The sequence below is a fragment of the Phodopus roborovskii genome, unplaced genomic scaffold (genome assembly GCF_943737965.1).
Source record: "Phodopus roborovskii unplaced genomic scaffold, PHOROB, whole genome shotgun sequence".
NCBI lineage: Eukaryota > Metazoa > Chordata > Mammalia > Rodentia > Cricetidae > Phodopus > Phodopus roborovskii.
Genome location: NW_026125052.1, coordinates 12,588,231 through 12,605,113, shown reverse-complemented (window position 1 = coordinate 12,605,113; position 16,883 = coordinate 12,588,231). Strand labels below are relative to the sequence as shown.

General features: G+C 45.8%; 1 protein-coding gene across 1 annotated transcript; it reads left to right on the top strand.

Moving 5' to 3' along the window:
* The first annotated feature begins 1,333 nt into the window (after positions 1–1,333).
* Positions 1,334–1,923, top strand: LOC127220909 (uncharacterized). Its single transcript, XM_051182802.1, has 2 exons — positions 1,334–1,718; positions 1,802–1,923. The coding sequence occupies exons 1-2, from the start codon at positions 1,334–1,336 to the stop codon at positions 1,921–1,923; spliced, it is 507 nt and encodes a 168-aa protein (XP_051038759.1).
* Positions 1,924–16,883: the final 14,960 nt, after the last annotated feature.

Genomic DNA, 16,883 nt, shown 5'->3' with positions numbered 1-16,883 from the left:
CAGAGAAACCCTGTCTCAAAAAAAGCCAAAACCCAAGTACTATGTTCTAAGCATTTGGCCCTTTATTTTTGTATCATTATATCTCAGCAATCTTTCCTTCACAGTAATAGGGAAAAGGAAGAAAATGAACATAGACGAGGCTAAGAGAAAATGCACTGAGAACTGGGTGTACACCAACTTAGTGTTTGGGGTTCATCCTCCGCATCACAAAAGATCCGAAGGAGACCCCAGCAAGGATGTATATGTTATATCTACCTACGACCAGTGTCCCTCAAGTGTTGACTTTGTTATGTACTCTTATATGCTAGCTTACAGGAGGTAAAACGTTTCTCTCGATTGGGTTAAAAAAAAAAAAAAAAAAAAAGGCACTCTCCTGAGGTGTAGGTGTGAGCACTGTGGCTCCAATAGGAGTCTAAGGAGTGTGTAGTTTTTCGGCACACTGGATTTAAGCCAGAATGAATTCCCTCTCGATGCCATCCATGCCTGCTCAAGTTAAGTCGTCTGCAGAGAAAGTTAAACCTACCTGGGATGCCTACCAAGAGCAGTGCCTCATTTGGGAGGAAATGAGGCAGAGACCAAGCAGGGCGCTCTGATTCCAGTGTGCAATTCTGCCTACCAGAGGCGCAGGTTAAAATGTAAATCCTAGGAATGCCCGAGAAGTAGCAAATGTGATTAGGAGCGACCCTGGGGATCTGTTTTTTGAAAACGGCTCAGACGATTCTGATGTGCCAGTGTGGAGCCGCGTGTATCAGAGGCCTCTGCGAGACATTGGCGAAGATCAACAGGGCCTTGAAATGATATAATGACAATCCCCTTTGGGAAGAACCAGATGACCAACCCCCGCCAGGGCTTCGAATCTCCACTGGCGACAGAGGCCGAGGGGCCGAGGGGCTGAGACGAAGGCTATGGGCTCACACGGCGCCGGGCACCGACAGCTACACTAAGTACCCCACGCCAGACTGTACCAAGAATGATGTATAAGCTCTTTATGGTGCTTTTCTTGGCCTCATACTAAGGACTTCTGATTGGCTTTAGGGCAGATCTATCACCCATCTTCTGGGTTAGAGGTGGGTGGAAGGTCAACCACGACCAATACAGAAACACTTCTTAGCTAAGCCCCTCCCTATCCCGCTTCCTGTTGCTGTCCATCAACCTCCTAGCAGGCGGGACTTTGCCTCCCGCCAGTTGGCTAATAGACACGTCGTTCATTCCTCAGTTGATTTCCGGTTGGTGACCATTACCGTCTATCAGTGACATTTCGCAGCTCCATTGGCCAGACCAACGTCACTCTAGATGCTTCCCAATGATTGGTTGAAAATGCTGTCGGTCCCCAATGTACCGAGCGCTTATTGGTAAGCGCTGCCGTCGCTCGGGCGGTGGCGGGCTCCAGGATTGGCGGGTGCTAGGCGGGCGGTGTCAGGCTCTCGGTGGCGGCGGAGGCGGCGGAGGCCAGGGAGGAAGATGTCGTAATGAGCGGTGGGTCCTGGCCTCTGCCGGCGGGGTCTTCCCGGCCCCCAAGGGTCGGGAAGACGGGCAGAGGCCTCGGGGAGGGGAAGCCGGAGCCGGGGGTGCCCCCCTGGGACTGGGTCTGGCGCCGGGGCCCGGCTACGGGAGGGGCGGGGGAGGAAGGATTCCCGCCCGGAGGAGGAGCGCGGCTGGCCGGCCGGGCGGAGGCACCCGGAAGGGGGCGTTAGACTCCCCGCCCCTCGGAGCCCCGGGCAGGAGGGAGGCGCTTCCGGGGCTGGCAGGCGGCGCGGGCATCTAGGCGATCCTGGAACCCCCCTTTACCCCCCTTGGCCAGGTGGCGCCGGGTCCTCCGGCAGTGCCCGAGTCTGTTCCACGTCGGTGGCCGACGCCCGCTGGGGCTCGCCCTATGGGCAGCCAACGCTTGAGAACCTGGTGGTGCCAACCAGACTGGCCTAGGTTGGTTGCAGCCTGCTGCCTGCCGCACCGAAGTCCCAGACGGTGTCAGGCACTCCCTAGGCAAATGACTGCCGAGTGAAAATCGAATTTTACTGTTTGTACCTGGACCCTTGAGCCTGCGACTAGGTATCTGCAAGCTCTTGGAATTCTGAGAAGTTTGAGAACTTGTTGACAGAGCTCCCATACTATTGCCCGATGCCCCGTGCGGGGGTCAAAAATGCACTGAAATTCCAAGAAAGTGTAGGCGCTATAGTTCTTAAGAGATTACCTAAGAAATAAAATAGATACTCGCTTTCTCCCTCTCTCCTCGTTGCTGACTTAATGGTGCTCAGCTTCCTCCTTTCCTTCTTAGGTTTCTTTCCCAGTGACTTTCTAATTTTAGTACAAAAGGAAGTGTTTCTTCTGCCTTGGGCAATTGAGAAACCTGTCCTCACTACATTCCTTGGTTTTATTCCAACAGTCTGTCATGTTTAATTGTTTCATAATTAACTTGACTCCATTTGGCTTTTCTCCTGAAGTTTTTTCTTTTTAGAAGGTTACTACTAGATCATTTATTTGTTGCTTCATGGAGAAAGGCCAGTGATCTATGAACCATGAGTTGGCCCAAGTTCCCCCTATACAGATTTCATTGCAGAGAGGCGACTGATGTTTCAGGGTGTACTGGCTACAGCTGTTTTATGCTGTACCCTAGAAGGCAGTGGCAATTACAGAGGGGGGAGTGTAAAGCCCTGAGTTGACCCCCACCCCCTATTGTGCTGGAGGTTGAATCTAGATTCTCACAAATGCCAGACAAACACTCCCTACCACTAAGCTTCATCTTCAGCCTGGAGCTGTCTTCGATAGGATTTTAAGGCTGGAAAGGTTAGGGTGTTAGCCAGCACAGTGCATTAGCAGAGGGAATGATGGAGCCCAGATCCATCAGCAGCTTCCATTACTGACACAAAGAAACCCATTGTCTATAGTGATGTAGTCATCAGTGTCTTGTTTTAAATTCTTGATGACAATGAAAGGGGCAGATCTCAAAACCAATAAGTGGACCTTATTTCAGCCTTCCAGTAGCTTCATTTGGGGGTGGGGTGTTGAAACATGGTCTTTCTGTGAAGTCCTGGCTGGCTTGTGTTTATACTATAATCTGTATAAGCTTTGAACTTGAGGTCCTCATGCCTCGGCCTCCCAAGCACTGGGATTATAGGTGTGTACCGATTTACTTGGTTTCCAGTGACCACACAGGCATCAATCCCAGTTAATATGAATTATCTTTGGCTGCAGTGGTTGGTGAGCTTTCTAGTTTTAGGTCTTTTGCTTGGTTGTATGGAGACTTCTCTCTTTGGTTAAAAGCAACAGCAACAGGGGAAACAAGCTGCTCTGCTCTGGTACCATTATGAGCCCCTGAGCTAGCTGCTAAAGACAAAGACTCTTGCCAAAGAGAACTAACTAGGGTTTGCTCATAACTGTCTTTCCCTGGGCATCCAACTGGCGCCGAAAGACCTTGGCATCCCTGTGGACAGCACATAAACTGTCTCTCCTTAGATTCGATTTCAAGTTTGGGCCTGGGTCAGTGGTCCGATTACCTAAACTCAATCCTTGGTGTCTCACCTAGTGGAAAGAGAGAAACTACTTCCACACTGCAGACAGACAGACAGACTACTTCCACACTGCAGACAGACAGGCAGACAGACAGACACACACACACACACACACACACACACACACACACGTGTGAGAGAGAGAGAGAAAGCGAGAGAGAGCACGTGTTTGGGTCTGTGGAAACCTGTCAAAGAGGAGAAAAGCAGTAATTATGATAGAATTTTGAGTAAAAATGCCCAAGCCTTTCCAGCAGGTAGGAAAGTTTGCATTAGGGTCTTGAACATCTTAGTTGTTCTGGTGGTTAAGTGTTTTGGAGAAGTTGTAGTCTCTTGTAATAAGCAGTGACAAGTTCTTGACCATAGGCATGTGGCAATCCCCAAGCGTACATCAATTATTGCCCAACCTTGGCCCTTTATAACTACTTTTAAAGCTTCTTGTAGCTAGCCAGAAGACTCTGGCATTGACGTGGGCTCAGTAGTTTCCTAGAGCCTGACCTCTCCCATTTCCGTGCTAGAAATGGGCTCTTTTCCCTAAATTACCTTTATTCCATCTCTGTTTCATCTACAATCGGAAATCTGCTTCCAGACACTGAAAATATTACTCATTATTTTGGGTCAGGTGGATAATGGTCACAGAGAGGTAGAGAGACATTGCTGTGAAGGTTGTATCGAAGGAGCATTCAAAAAACGGACAAATCTGAGTTGACAGGATTACAGGTGGCCTCATTTTAAACCGTGTGAGCTGTGGACTTGGAGTAATCTCTTTGGAGAAGGTCATTCACTTCCTTGTATGTTTAGAAGGTGGCATGTCTGGACTGTCCTTTTGGGTGGGTTAAAGGATTTGTGAGGTCCTTCCCAGCTTGCTCTACACCCGGAACCCAGGCTGGGTATGGTGCAAGGCTGAGGCCGGAAGATTGTGAGTTTGAGTCCACCCTTGGCTAACCTGTGCTATATAGCTGACCTTGTCTCAAAAAAATAAAAATGAAAACAAGGAAATTTTACCCAAGGGTGGACCAGATAAGTGTTGGTGGCTTTTGTCATGAAAATTCTGCACGGCTCATCTCTTTTCCCTCTACAGCCAGAGCTCAGATCTTTGTCAAATGCAGCTGCAGGTCTGTCTCTTAAGGTGCAGGCTCCATAGCCCACATTTTCATGAGGAGCTTCCCTGAGTGTGCCAGGGCAGAGGGTTTCACGTTTCCATCAGAGATCTTTTGGAGCTTGGTGGGAAGGTGAAAGTCAGGCTAAGTAGGAATGGATTGGGGTCATTCTTAAGGAGACAGCCCCTGATGTCATTGTGGATTTGTTCCAGGTGACAAATGTTGAAATAGAAAACTTTTCCTTCTGCTTCATGGGATCCTGAAGGAAAACACCAAACCAACATTGGAGCAAGCTCAGAAGTTGGCACCAGCGTCTTGGGGCAGGGCAACCAGACCTCTAGGTACATGCTTGGGAAGTGGTCTGTCACTATCACCAGCGTCACTCTGCCTTTCCTCAAAGTGTGTTCCAGGCCAGCATGCTCTAGTGAGGTGAGCCATTGCTCAGTGAGGGAATATGAATGGACAAAGTGTTCCATCTTGGCGCTTCTCAGTGTGGCCCAGAGACAGCTCCAAGTAGTATTGAGATGTCAAGGCTGTCACATCACAACATAAGCCTGCTTGTAAGCCCAGCTGGTGGAGTTGGATGATGGGCATCTCTTTCCCTTGGCTGCCTTTTGTTTCAGCATCAGGATTGCTTGCTGAGTTCAGCCAGCAGCTGTCTGTGTTGTAGTGTAGAGGTTTAGTTTGGATGACCAAGGCTAAGTCCTCTGAGATACCAGTTTGCCGCTGTGTGGTGATTTAGGCCTTCCAGGTGCCATTCATCTCAGCCACAGGACAAAAGTGGCTCCGGAAGAGTCAGTAGTCACTGCACAATTCTAAATGTCTTTCTAGAACATCCTCATTGGGGTTGTCACCTCTCATGGGATTTGGTAAAATCCCAAAGTAGCTCCCAATACTGAATAGAGATTACAAGACAGCTAACAGGGTCATGTGATTGGAAGTGAAATACTTCTGCCTCTGGTTTATATTTAATTTGGAGAAAGAAAAACCAAAAATCAGATGAAGACATTTCCCAGGCTTCAGAAGAGCAAGCAGCAAGCCAGCCTCCCTTTCTTCTCCAGGGAAATGAAGTCACTACTCATTTCAGAAGTGATCCTAGCCTGGGAGAGCACAGAGAGTGACTCACAAACACACTGCCAAAGCAGAGAAGGCAGCCATGTTTGTTCATAGGAGATTCTTGGTGTTGGGGGTGGGGAAGACACTTGCTTTTATTTCTTCTGAGTCCCTGTATTTTTTTTCTTCTTCAAGATACTTATTATCTATATAGTGTTCTGCCTGCATGTATGACTCCATGCTCTAAGAGGCACCAGATTCCATTAAAGATGGTTGTGAGCCATCATGTAGTTGCTAGGAATTGAACTCAGGAAGAGCAGCCAGTGCTCTTAACCTCTTAATCTGTGATCTTTTTTTTTTTTTTTTTTTTTTTTTTTTAAGTTTTTCCAGACAAGGTTTCTCTGTGGCTTTGGAGGCTGTCTTGGAACTAGATCTTGTAGACTAGGCTGGTCTTGAACTCATGGAAGTCCTGGTATTCTTAAGCAGAAAAGCTTGCATGGTTTTCTGGGACTACTTCCATCATGCTGAAGTGTTCCCATCATCCCTTATTGCCCCCACTATGATGCCCTGTGATGCAGGCAACAAGCAAACTAGGAGTGACAACAGTCATGCATGGAGGAAAAGGATTCAATATGGGACAGACCAGGAGTGTTCACATTTAGATGCTCTTATGGTCTTGACTAATGTCCCCATGTATGGGCTAACTGGAAAGGGTATCAAAGTGTAGCTTGGAGCTGTAGTGCCCTGTGGGGTTGCATTACTTGCATTGAAGTGTTTGACCTGCTCCAGCTCACACAGGCACCACACTTGTTTTATTGGGTACTGGGGATGGAACCTGGGCTCAGTGCATTCTAGAAGAGCACTCTAGCAACTGGACCACACCCCAGCCCTCCTTCAGTTCTTTCCTTTATTTTTTTATTTTGTTTATGAGACAAGGTTCCTCTGTGTAGCCCTGGCTGTCCTGGAACTTGATTTATAGACCAAACTGGCCTCAAACTCAGAGATCCACTGCCTCTGAGTGCTGGGAATAAAGGCATGTGCCACCACCGCCTGGCTGGGAATTTGCATTCTTAATGAGACAGTAATTAAGTAACAAATAAGTACTTGTTGGAAAGTGATAAGTCTTAAGGACAAAAATAGAAGAGAGGGAGGGTAGGGAAAATGTGTGGGAGAGGCAGTTAACACAGAGTGTTCAGGGATGTCTTTCTTGGTGAGAAAGTGACTTCATGAAGCACGAAAAGAGTGAAGGGGTTTGAACCAGTTCTGTTGAGAATGAGGGGAGGAGGGTGAACTGGAGCACAAGGACCTGGCAAGGGAGCACGGGAACTTTGGGGAAGACAGCATGGGGGTGGGCAGGGAGTCAGGTCACACAGGCCTGAGTGTGATGTTTGGAGCTTTGGCTCTCTGATGGGATGCTGTTTGTTGAGGGCCTCTGAACAGAAGAGTGATGTGGTTTCATTTATGTTTGATGTGTTAGAATGGACTGACAGGGTCACGTTTGGAAGGACAGCTCAGTGGCCTTCTCAGTTGACTAGGTACGGACATGGGTCTAGGTGATGACTGAGAGGCTGGTGAAAGATTATATTTGGAGTGTTTGTTCTCATGTGTGAGAAAAACAAAAGTCAAGGATAATTCCAAGGTTTTAGGGCTGACCAGCTGGAAGGATGGAGTTAGCATTCACTGCAATTGGGAATGTTTGAAGGAAGCATGGAATTAGAAGCTATTAGAAACACAATTCAGGGCTAGTTAATATCAAGGTGCTCTCTAATATGTCCAAATGAAGATGTCAGCAGCACACAGCAGGCAAAGTCTGCAGAGAAACTCAGGCATTATCATCATATAGTATCTATGTAGCGGTGGTTTTGAAAGCCATAAGAATAGGTATAGACAGAAGAGATACAAGTCTGGATGGCCTGCTGCTGAGAATTTGAAAGGAGAGGAGGACCCTCAGAGACTTAGAAGTAGCCTGCAAGGTGAAGGCTGCCTTGAGAATCCATCAGAGTATTTCCAGGAGCAAGAATGGTTAGTTGTCACATCCCAAAAGATGAGGGCTCAGGTGTAGGAGTTAGCAGTTAGACTCGGTAACATGAGGTCTGGGAGCATTTGGTAGTAGGACAACCTGGTTGAGCCAAGTTTAAGAATTACTATTGGAAGTAATTAGGAACAGCAAGTACAGACCCTCCTTGGCTTAGGGTAAGCGTATTTGTTGGATAAATTTGTAGTGAGTTGGAAAGACTGGAGGTCAAACATGCATTTTAATATACCCAACCTTCCAAATATTATAGTGGGGGGGGTGCAGTTCCTAGCATGAATGAAACCCTGGGTTTGAAATCCATGAATGCTGGGCGGTAGTGGCACAGGCCTTTAACCCCAACATTTGGGAGCCAGAGCCAGGTGGATCTTGCGAGTTTGAGGCTAGTCTGGTCCATAGAGTGAGTTTCAGGACAGCCAAGGCTACACACAGAGACCCTGTCTTGAAAACAAAACAAAAAAGAAAGAAAACTAGGTGTAGTGATGCACACCTGTATTCACAGCACTCCAGGAGGCTTAGGTTGGCTCCTTAGTGAATTTGAGGCTAACCTGAACCAGGTGAGTATAACCTATCTCAAAAAACAAAAACCTCTTAGATTGGTGAAAGTTGAACAAAATCATTTACCACAAAGTATTTTAATAAAATGTTGGCTATTTTGTAACTTACTGAATACTATACTAAAAACAGAAAACATAATTATGAGTATGTCTTCATGTACTGTATAAGGTTGAAAAGTTGGAGGTCTGCAGGTTAGGTTAGCTCAGTACTTGGAGGTGTTAGCCCAGTACCTGTCATGTCAGGGTTAGTCTGACAACCTGAGTTCAATCCCCAGGACCCATATGATGGAAAGAGAGAACCAACTCCCACAAGATGTCATCTGACCTCCACATGTCAGCTATGGCATGTGTATAGCCATGTACCATTGTATACACACATATATACAAATAAAATATGGTTAAAATGTGAAAAAAAGTGTTAAGTTGAACCATAGAAGTAAGGGGCTGTCTGTACATGGTGACTGGCGAGTTTTGTCTGAGAGGAGAGGTTAGGAATCACAGCTCAGAAAGGAAGTATAACTTCTTGGTAAAGTCGTGTGTACATCTCAGGGTCATGGCTCAGTTGGGGTCAGAGTGAGGGTGGAGAAGATCTCTGTTCTCTTCATTTGGCCTGTGGCATTAGCAGACTCTTCCCAGAGTTGTTCTACAATGAAAGGCGTGAACGTCATCTTCCTGTGTTGTGGTTGCTGGGTGTTCAGTTGTCTGGGCTGTCTGGAATCTGTCACAGCCCAGCTTGTTCTCTCCACCCTTCATCCAGGCTGATTTGCCAGTTTCCCTGGAGGTCCAATTTTATTCTTTAAAACCAGCCATGGCTTGCTTTTTCCTTGCCCACTCTGAATTCTTCTAGCCTAGGCAACTGGGAAAGCCTGGCCTTAGAAACTGCTTTACTGGCTTCTGGCCCAGTCAGACTGACCGAAATAGCCACCAGAAAGACTGTTTACACACAGTGGAACTCCTGCTGGGGAAATGCCATAGTGGAGGGTCAAGGAAGCCATAGCTGTGAAGGTTAAAAAAAAAAAACAAAAAAAAAAAAAAAAAAAAAACCAATAGCCTAGGGTCTGGGTGTGGACTTTGAGCCCTCTTCTATCCTGGGACAGCCTGATTGATAACCAGGGCTCTAGGGTCCTTCCTGTTAGATCATGTTGTTCCAAGCCAGTCTGCCAGAGACAGACAGACGCCCCCCCATCCCCGGGATAGAGCTACGTTCCCTACCCTGTGGTGAGGCCAGCGTTGCCAAGGGTGCTCCAGGGAGTGTACACTGGCACCCAACAAGGTCATCTGCTTCTAGAGAGTAAGTGAGAAACAACCCCTAGAGATTATAAATGGCCAAAGGGAGAGCTCAGGCTTCAGACTCCCAGGAAGAGAGAGAGAATGGGAGAGAGGAGGGAGGGACAGGGAGGAGGCCGCGGTGCTTGGTTCCTCTACACTTTGTCAGCTTTTGGAAACTATGGGAGGGTGCAGCCTGTGGAGTGGCTGGATGGGATTCTGGGTTTACAAAGGTAGTCTTCCATATGTGTACTGACTGGATAAAGGGAGGGGGCCAGAGGCTGGAAGCTGTCCTGGAGGCTGTGGGTGGGAGTTCAGGCTGAGTGAGGGTGATTTAAACAAAGACCAGGGCCATGGGTCTCTCAAGTAGAAAGGAGACTTCTGTGGAGAAAAGGAATCATCGGGAGGACCTGGTTGTACCCCAGGAGGGTGATGGTGGGGCTCTGTGATCGGGACTATCAGGAAGAAGCTACATTCCAGAGATTCCTGTATTCTCACCTCTCCCCAGGAACTGCAGCTGTCCCAGTACTGTGAACCTGGTCTGTGATCAGCAGTTCAGTGCAGACACAGCTTACTAAATAGCAGTCCTTGCTCCCAGACCTTCCTCCCACAGTCATTGAAATGGGTGCTAAATGCTAGCAAAGGACCTGACTTCATCTCAGTCCAGAAAGGACCCCAAGGACATGATATGCCGGCGACACATGGCTGTCAACAGTGTTTTGCTAGGGAGGAAAATGGGGGAAAAAGCTGGCCTAAAGGTGTAAGCATTTGCTTGAATCAACAGCGAAGCCCTAAGCAAGGGAAGGGCAGCAGAGATAAGCTCCTCCGTCTAAAGGCAGGCCTGTGAAGGCTGGGAGGAGAAAGAAGGAAGGAGCCTGAGGGAATGCTTAGGTTGGGAGTGTCTGGCTGGCCCTCATGAAGGCGCACTGGGGGTGGGGCTGGCCCAGACCTGGAGTGTCGGCCTCTGCAAAGGTGTCTGGAGCTCTGAGTGGACACAGCCCCCCAAGGAACGGATCTTGGGTGAGAAGGGACACTTGTGGAAGAATGCCCATATTTAAGTGGTGGTGAAGGAAGAGGAGCCCACGGGGGAATCCACGGAAATTTGCAGGGGGAGGCAACCATCGAGAGGTCTGTTGTAGAAGCAAAGATCTGTGGTGACCTGGGTAGAAGCAGCCAACAGAGTATATGAATGGGGGTGTGGAAGGGACCGAGTTTGGCCAAAGATGGTGGAGGCTGATGGTGAGAGTTGGGGAACTTTTCTGTCACTCTTGGGGTTTGTCTATGGTCCCTCTGTCACCCGATACTCCTCCTTGCTGCCTTGTTCAATCCCCTCAGGACTTTTCCTTAGGGCTGAGGTGTGCTGGCCACGATGCTGGTCATCGATCACTGCCAAACATCAGCCCAGAGACTTAGAGAAATTTTAGTTGAAATGAATTAATGACAAGATCCAAATGATGTCACTGAGAGACATGCACTTTTTTCTTTCAGGAGTATTCAGTAAGGGTGTGTGATATGTGGATAAAGTGATTGCTGCAATTCATGATGACCACGGTTCAGTCCCTGCAACCTACCTGGTGGGAAGAACTGATTTCCAAATTGCTCCCTAGCTTTCCCATGTCCCTCCCTGTGCCTGCATGTAAAAGAGAGGGATATGCAGTCATCCCTATTGCCCATATTGAGAAATAAATGTAGGCTTCAGTGACCAAATACAAACTTCTGTTACAGGCCAATGGTCCTGTTAAAGTGGTGGATGTATTGGAGCTAGCTCGGTGGGAGAATGTTTGCCCAGCATGTGTGAGGCCCAGAGTCCAACCCATAGCACAAAAAGAAAAATGTGTAGCGTAGTTAGTGGAAGTGGTGTGAGGCAATTTACAGAACTATGTCTAAGAATCCCTCTGCGGCTTCATAGCCCACTTAGCAGTGCTTTGTGTAGAGTGGAGGGAAAGTTAAGCATGACTTACATCCACGTCACACATCTTAAACACAGGTTCCAAACTAAGTGAGGCTTCTCAGAGAACTCTGCTTATGGCTGTGCGGTCTTTCCTCTCTTTTCCCTTCTCTTTCCAGAATAGAATTCTGCAGTGGCAGAGAAATGGTTCTGTTTGATCGCCAGGTCGGCAGCTCAGTGGCCACATAAAGCACTCAGTGACGGTAGGAGACACACTTATGGTAGTTTTAGATCAGAGCAGTATTTCAAGAGTCAGCTGGGGAGGAAAATGAAACCAAACTGAGATGGTGCAGCCTAGAGTCCCAGCAGCCTGCCGCTGCTTTAACCTCTCCTGCGGTGGTTCTCAACCTTCCTAAGGCTGCGTGCGACCCTTCAGCACCTCACTGAACATTGTGGTGACCCCAACCATAAAACAATAAGAACAACAATATTGTTAGTATTATTATTGTTTTTTTCCCCAGACAGTTTCTCTGTAGCTTTGAGACCTGTCCTAGAACTCACTCTGTAGACCAGGCTGGTCTTGAACTCATAGAGATCCCCTTGTCTCTGCCTCCCCTTAAAGGTGTGTGCCATCACCATCTGGCTCATAAATTTTTTCATTGCTACTTCCTAACTAAGTTTGCTGCTGTTATGAATCACAATGTAAATATCTGATATATGGGAAATCTGGTATGCGTCCCCTGTGAAAGGGTTGGTTAGCCCTCAAAGGGTCTGCAACCCCCAGGTTGAGAACCTTTGCTCTCACTGAAGCACTGAGCCTAATCAGGGCTCCATACAGTTTGAGTCCAGGGTCGGCGACCACAGAGGGAGAGAAGTGGTTAGGAAATGCTAGACTACCTTCATTTCACTTCCTTTGCACTCTGTCCTGCTGCAGTGTCCCCGTGTTTCCTAACACAGGAAGGATGTCATTCACCAAGGGTTAAGAGAATGGGGACCCTTGAGAGCCTCCTAGGAGACCCACTGCCTGCCTTCCCAGCCCTGCCAGCAACTAACTAATCTCATGTTTTTAGCAGCACAACATGCTCTGAAAAACTTCGTGTTATTGTTTTGGGTGTTAACCCAGGGCCTTGTACAGCTAGGCAGGGTCTCCCACTGATCTACACTCTTGTACCTCAAAAGGACAAACATTTGAAAGAAAACTTAGCCCAGCTTTCCCCTCCATCTCCAACAAAATATACATCTTGCTTCTGTTTAAACAATTTCAGAGAAAGGGGACTATTACCCCCAGGGGCAACTGGTTCTGTCTTCAAAGGTTTCTTTGAATTAAATGGAAATCTGGCTTTTTGAACATCCATACAACTGGCTTGGTGCCCTTTGAACTTTAGGTACAGAGTAAGTACCCTGGTTAGAACCTAGTTGGAAATAGCTTGGAATAGCCCAGCACTTTGGATACAACCCAGTGTGTGGAATAATGCATGGGAAATATTATTTTTCTTGTCCTACAATTGAATTTTTTACATTCTTTTTTTAAATAATAGTTTTTGTGCTGGGCAGCGGTAGTACGGTACATGCCTTTAATCTCAGCACTAGAGAGGTAGAGGCAGGTAGATCTCTGAGTTGGAGGCTAGCTTGGGTCTACAGAGCGAGTTCCTGGACAGCCAGAGAAACCCACTCAAAGAAAGAAAAAGTGTTTGTTAGCTGGGTGTGGTAGCCCATGTCTTAAATCTCAGCACTCAGGGTGCAAAGGCTAGACTAGTGTGAGACCATGTAAGTAAGCAAGTAAATAAATTAAAACAAAAGGATAGTTACCCTGAGTGAAACATGACAGTAAAAAGGCCTGAGCTGCCTGTGGTCCCTGGTCTGAGTTGGAGATATCTTGGCTCATATCCATTCAACCCTTAGCTCCCTCACTATTTTACCGTCCTGCCTTTATTTCCTTCCTCCTTTTCACAGAAATATGAGCGTTTCCATGTCAGTGGTATACGCTCTTTATTGATGTCTCCATCTAGAACCTCTGAAAGTAGCTGAGCTGTGCTCACAGGCCTGCTGTTTGCAGCTGCATGCTTTATCTATGGTTGTTCCTTGCAGAGATTCAGCAGACGTCTGTGTCTGTGATGTCCTAGGATCTCCATGTCCACTGTGCCCAGCACTGTCCTTGGGGGTCTTCCCAGTCGGCAGCTTCTGCAGCATTCTCATGACCTGGGGCCCGGTGACCACTGAAGGCAATGTGCTTGTTGTCTTTTGACCCGCCAGTCTGTTTCTCCTTTTTTACCTTTATCTTTTCCCACCTATCCGAGAATCATGTTCCCTCAGAGGCCTGAAAAAACATGAGCGGTTGTGCTTCTCCCTGACTTCTGCCCTTACTAGATTCCTGACATGGGCTCAGTTACTGAGCCTTTGTCCCTTGAGTCTTCTAAAGCATCTCTCTTATTTCCTGGAACTTACTTTCCAAATGTCTGGGATCCGTGCCTGACCCTGACCCTGCTCAGGGTGCTCTGCCGTAGTGAACTCTAAGATGTCAGGGTCTTTCACCCCATACTCTTGGGGCTTCTTTTTTTTTTTTTTTTTTTTTCTTTTCTTTTTGGAAATGGTCTTAGTGTGTTAGTGTGTAGCCCTTGGCTGGCCTGGAACTCACTGTATAGACCAGGTTGGCTTTAAGCTCATAGAGATCCACTTGCCTCTGCCTCCCAGGTTATAAGATTAAAAGTGTGCACCACCACACTCAGCCTCTCTTATTTACTTAAAATTTTATGTGTATGTATGTTTTTCCTGCACATATGTTTTACACAACATGAGTGTGTACAATGCCAGGCCAAAGAGGTCATCATATCCCTTGTAACTGGAGTTAGAAGATTATGATCCACCGTGTAGGTTCTGGGAACCCTGGGGCTTCTGGAAGAATAGCCAAAGCTCTTAACCACTGAGCCATTTCTCCAGCCTCCAATTTTGTTTACCTTTTAGATCAAACTTAAGTGGATATTTCATTTATTAGTTCCTCCCTAAGAGGCTGGGCCTGGTGGCACACACCTGTAATCCCAGCCCGTGAGAGGCTGAGGGATGACTTCCAGGCCAACTTGGGATATGGTGTAAGACCCCTGACTCAAACTAAAAAGAGAATTTAAAAACCCTTAGTACCCACAGGGGAGTTGCTGGAGATACCAGTATCCATAGATGTTCAAGAGTTTTATATAACATGTAGAATTTACATATAAACTGCATACCCTCTATATACTTTAAATCACCTGCAGATTATGTAGAGTCAGCATTTTTTTGGTGCATGGTTGGTCAACTCTGGATCTAAACCCTGTGGCTATGGAGGCCAACTTATCTAATCATTGTGGAAACGTGAGAAAATACAGTAAGGAGAAAAATTCTGTCAGAGCTATAACTATATATACACAAAAATAGAACTTACTGTTCTTTCTTCTTATATGTAGTTGTTAGCTCTGCTGTATATCAGTTGTCCTGTGTTAGGAGCAGTTTTTCTGCCACCCTGGTCCCACTGCCTTGCCAGCCCCAAATAACACACAGAGATGCTATATTAGATGTAATGCTGTTGGCCTGTTACTAGCATTTCTTATTGGCTAGCTCTGTCTTAAATATTAACCCATTTCTATTAATCTAAGTATTTCCACATGGTCTTATCTTACCAGAGAGAGGGCCCGGAGTTCTACCCTAATGATCCTACATCTTGAAACTCCTCCCTAATACTTCGAGAATCATCCTTGTCCCCTAGTCCTGCCTTTCTTGCTTTCCTGTTGGCCAACAGTGCTTTATTCATTAACCAATAAGAGAATGACATCTCCCATCATCTCCTCTTTTCTGTCAAAATAAAAAGAAGGGTTTTAGTCTTAACATAGTAAAATATATAACAAAACAGTTATCAAATAAGAGCCACAGTTAACAATATTTAGTCCATTAACAATTAACAAGATTTAAAGAAAATATTCTATCATCTATCCTATCATTGTGAGTCTAAAGTCCTATATGTAACTTATCTTTAATCCTAACTAAGGAAAACTAACCATAACTATCTGTCTTCAACTCCATCAAAGACCACAGATGGATAATATATAAACTCTAGAAATGACAGAGATATCTCGCTACCTGGTCAGGCACCTGAAGTTCTTCTGTAATGTTCCATCTTCAGCCCACAGGCCATAGTGTGTCTGGCAGACTACTCAGCAAAGCAGGAAACTTTAAACTGTCCACCAGTATTGGCAGTTTGTTAGTTTGTTAGTCACTTTTCTCTGTGTCCTGCAGAATGTGCGGCAGACTCTTCCATAAAGTAGGAACCCTGTAGTAATGTCCATCTTGTATCAGCAGTCACTTTTCTGTAGGTCCTGCATGTCCAGTTTATACAGCTTAAAGTCAAACAGTCCAGACAAGAGCAGTATCTTGCTCAAATGGCTAGTCTTGCCATATTGAAAGCAAACTCCATAACGAGGTTCTTTGATGTCCATCTTCCTTTCTGACACAGGTGGTGTTAACAGGAGCAGTTGTGCCTCAATGTTAAGAAAAACCCTAACCATTTTAAATGCCATATTCTGTAGGTCTTTGAAAAGTTTGAAGAATGCCTATTCATCTTAAATACATCTCTGTATATCTAGAAATCCTAACTAACTTAAGTTTTGACTATTATAGGGAAAACCTAACTATAAGTTTTGACCATTATAGGTAACTGTACTAAATTATACATTTTTAAATAAGCTATATAAACACAATACCTAAACAAGAGGAGAAATACATATCACAAAATTGACCTTAAATTTATATCAATAAATGAAAATCCATTCCAAAACAAAGTATTCATATCTATACCATAATCCCATTTTTACCTTTAAAAAGATTGGTTGTGGTCATTAACCATTTATAACCAACCCCATATAAATGAAAACAAACATTTATAAACAATATTTGGGAATTTGGGCGTCGTTCTTTCCAAATTGCTTCCTGATGGTAGGGGACTCCTAAGAAGAAGCAGAAATCCTGGCTGTTGTGTTCTGTGAGGCTGCCTTGTCCCAGCTGTTTGAATTTCGGATCACCTGCGATGCTGTTTCAGGGGATCTTGCTTGATCAAATTGTGTTAGTTTGGGAGGAATCCACAGCTTTTTATTATCTGTGGAAACAAAAATAGAAATCCTTTTCCCCAGTAACCTGTCCTTAGACTTAAATTTGGAAGTCAAACCATTTTAAAAATATATAAATTGGATTAATTTAGCAGTATTGGTAATCAAGTGTATTGTAGCAATTATTTCTTCCTTAGTAATTGAGCAATTTAAAGACAATATCATAGCATACAGTATCCAGACCCTTTGTGTGCTTTCCATCTTTATGTGGCTTTTTTTATTATTCTATTTCTTTTACTTCTATTTTTTTCATTTTTTGATACAGGATTTCTCTGTGTAACTTTTACTGCCCTGGAATCACTCCGTACACCAGGTTTACTTTGAAATTACAAAGGTCCACTTGCCTCGGCCT

Coding starts and splice junctions, on each gene's coding strand:
- LOC127220909 (XM_051182802.1), top strand. CDS start 1,334: ATGTACCGAGCGCTTATTGGTAAGCGCTGCCGTCGCTCGGGCGGTGGC. Junction 1,719..1,801: donor CCCGCCCCTCGGAGCCCCGG/GCAGGAGGGAGG, acceptor CCCCTTGGCCAG/GTGGCGCCGGGTCCTCCGGC.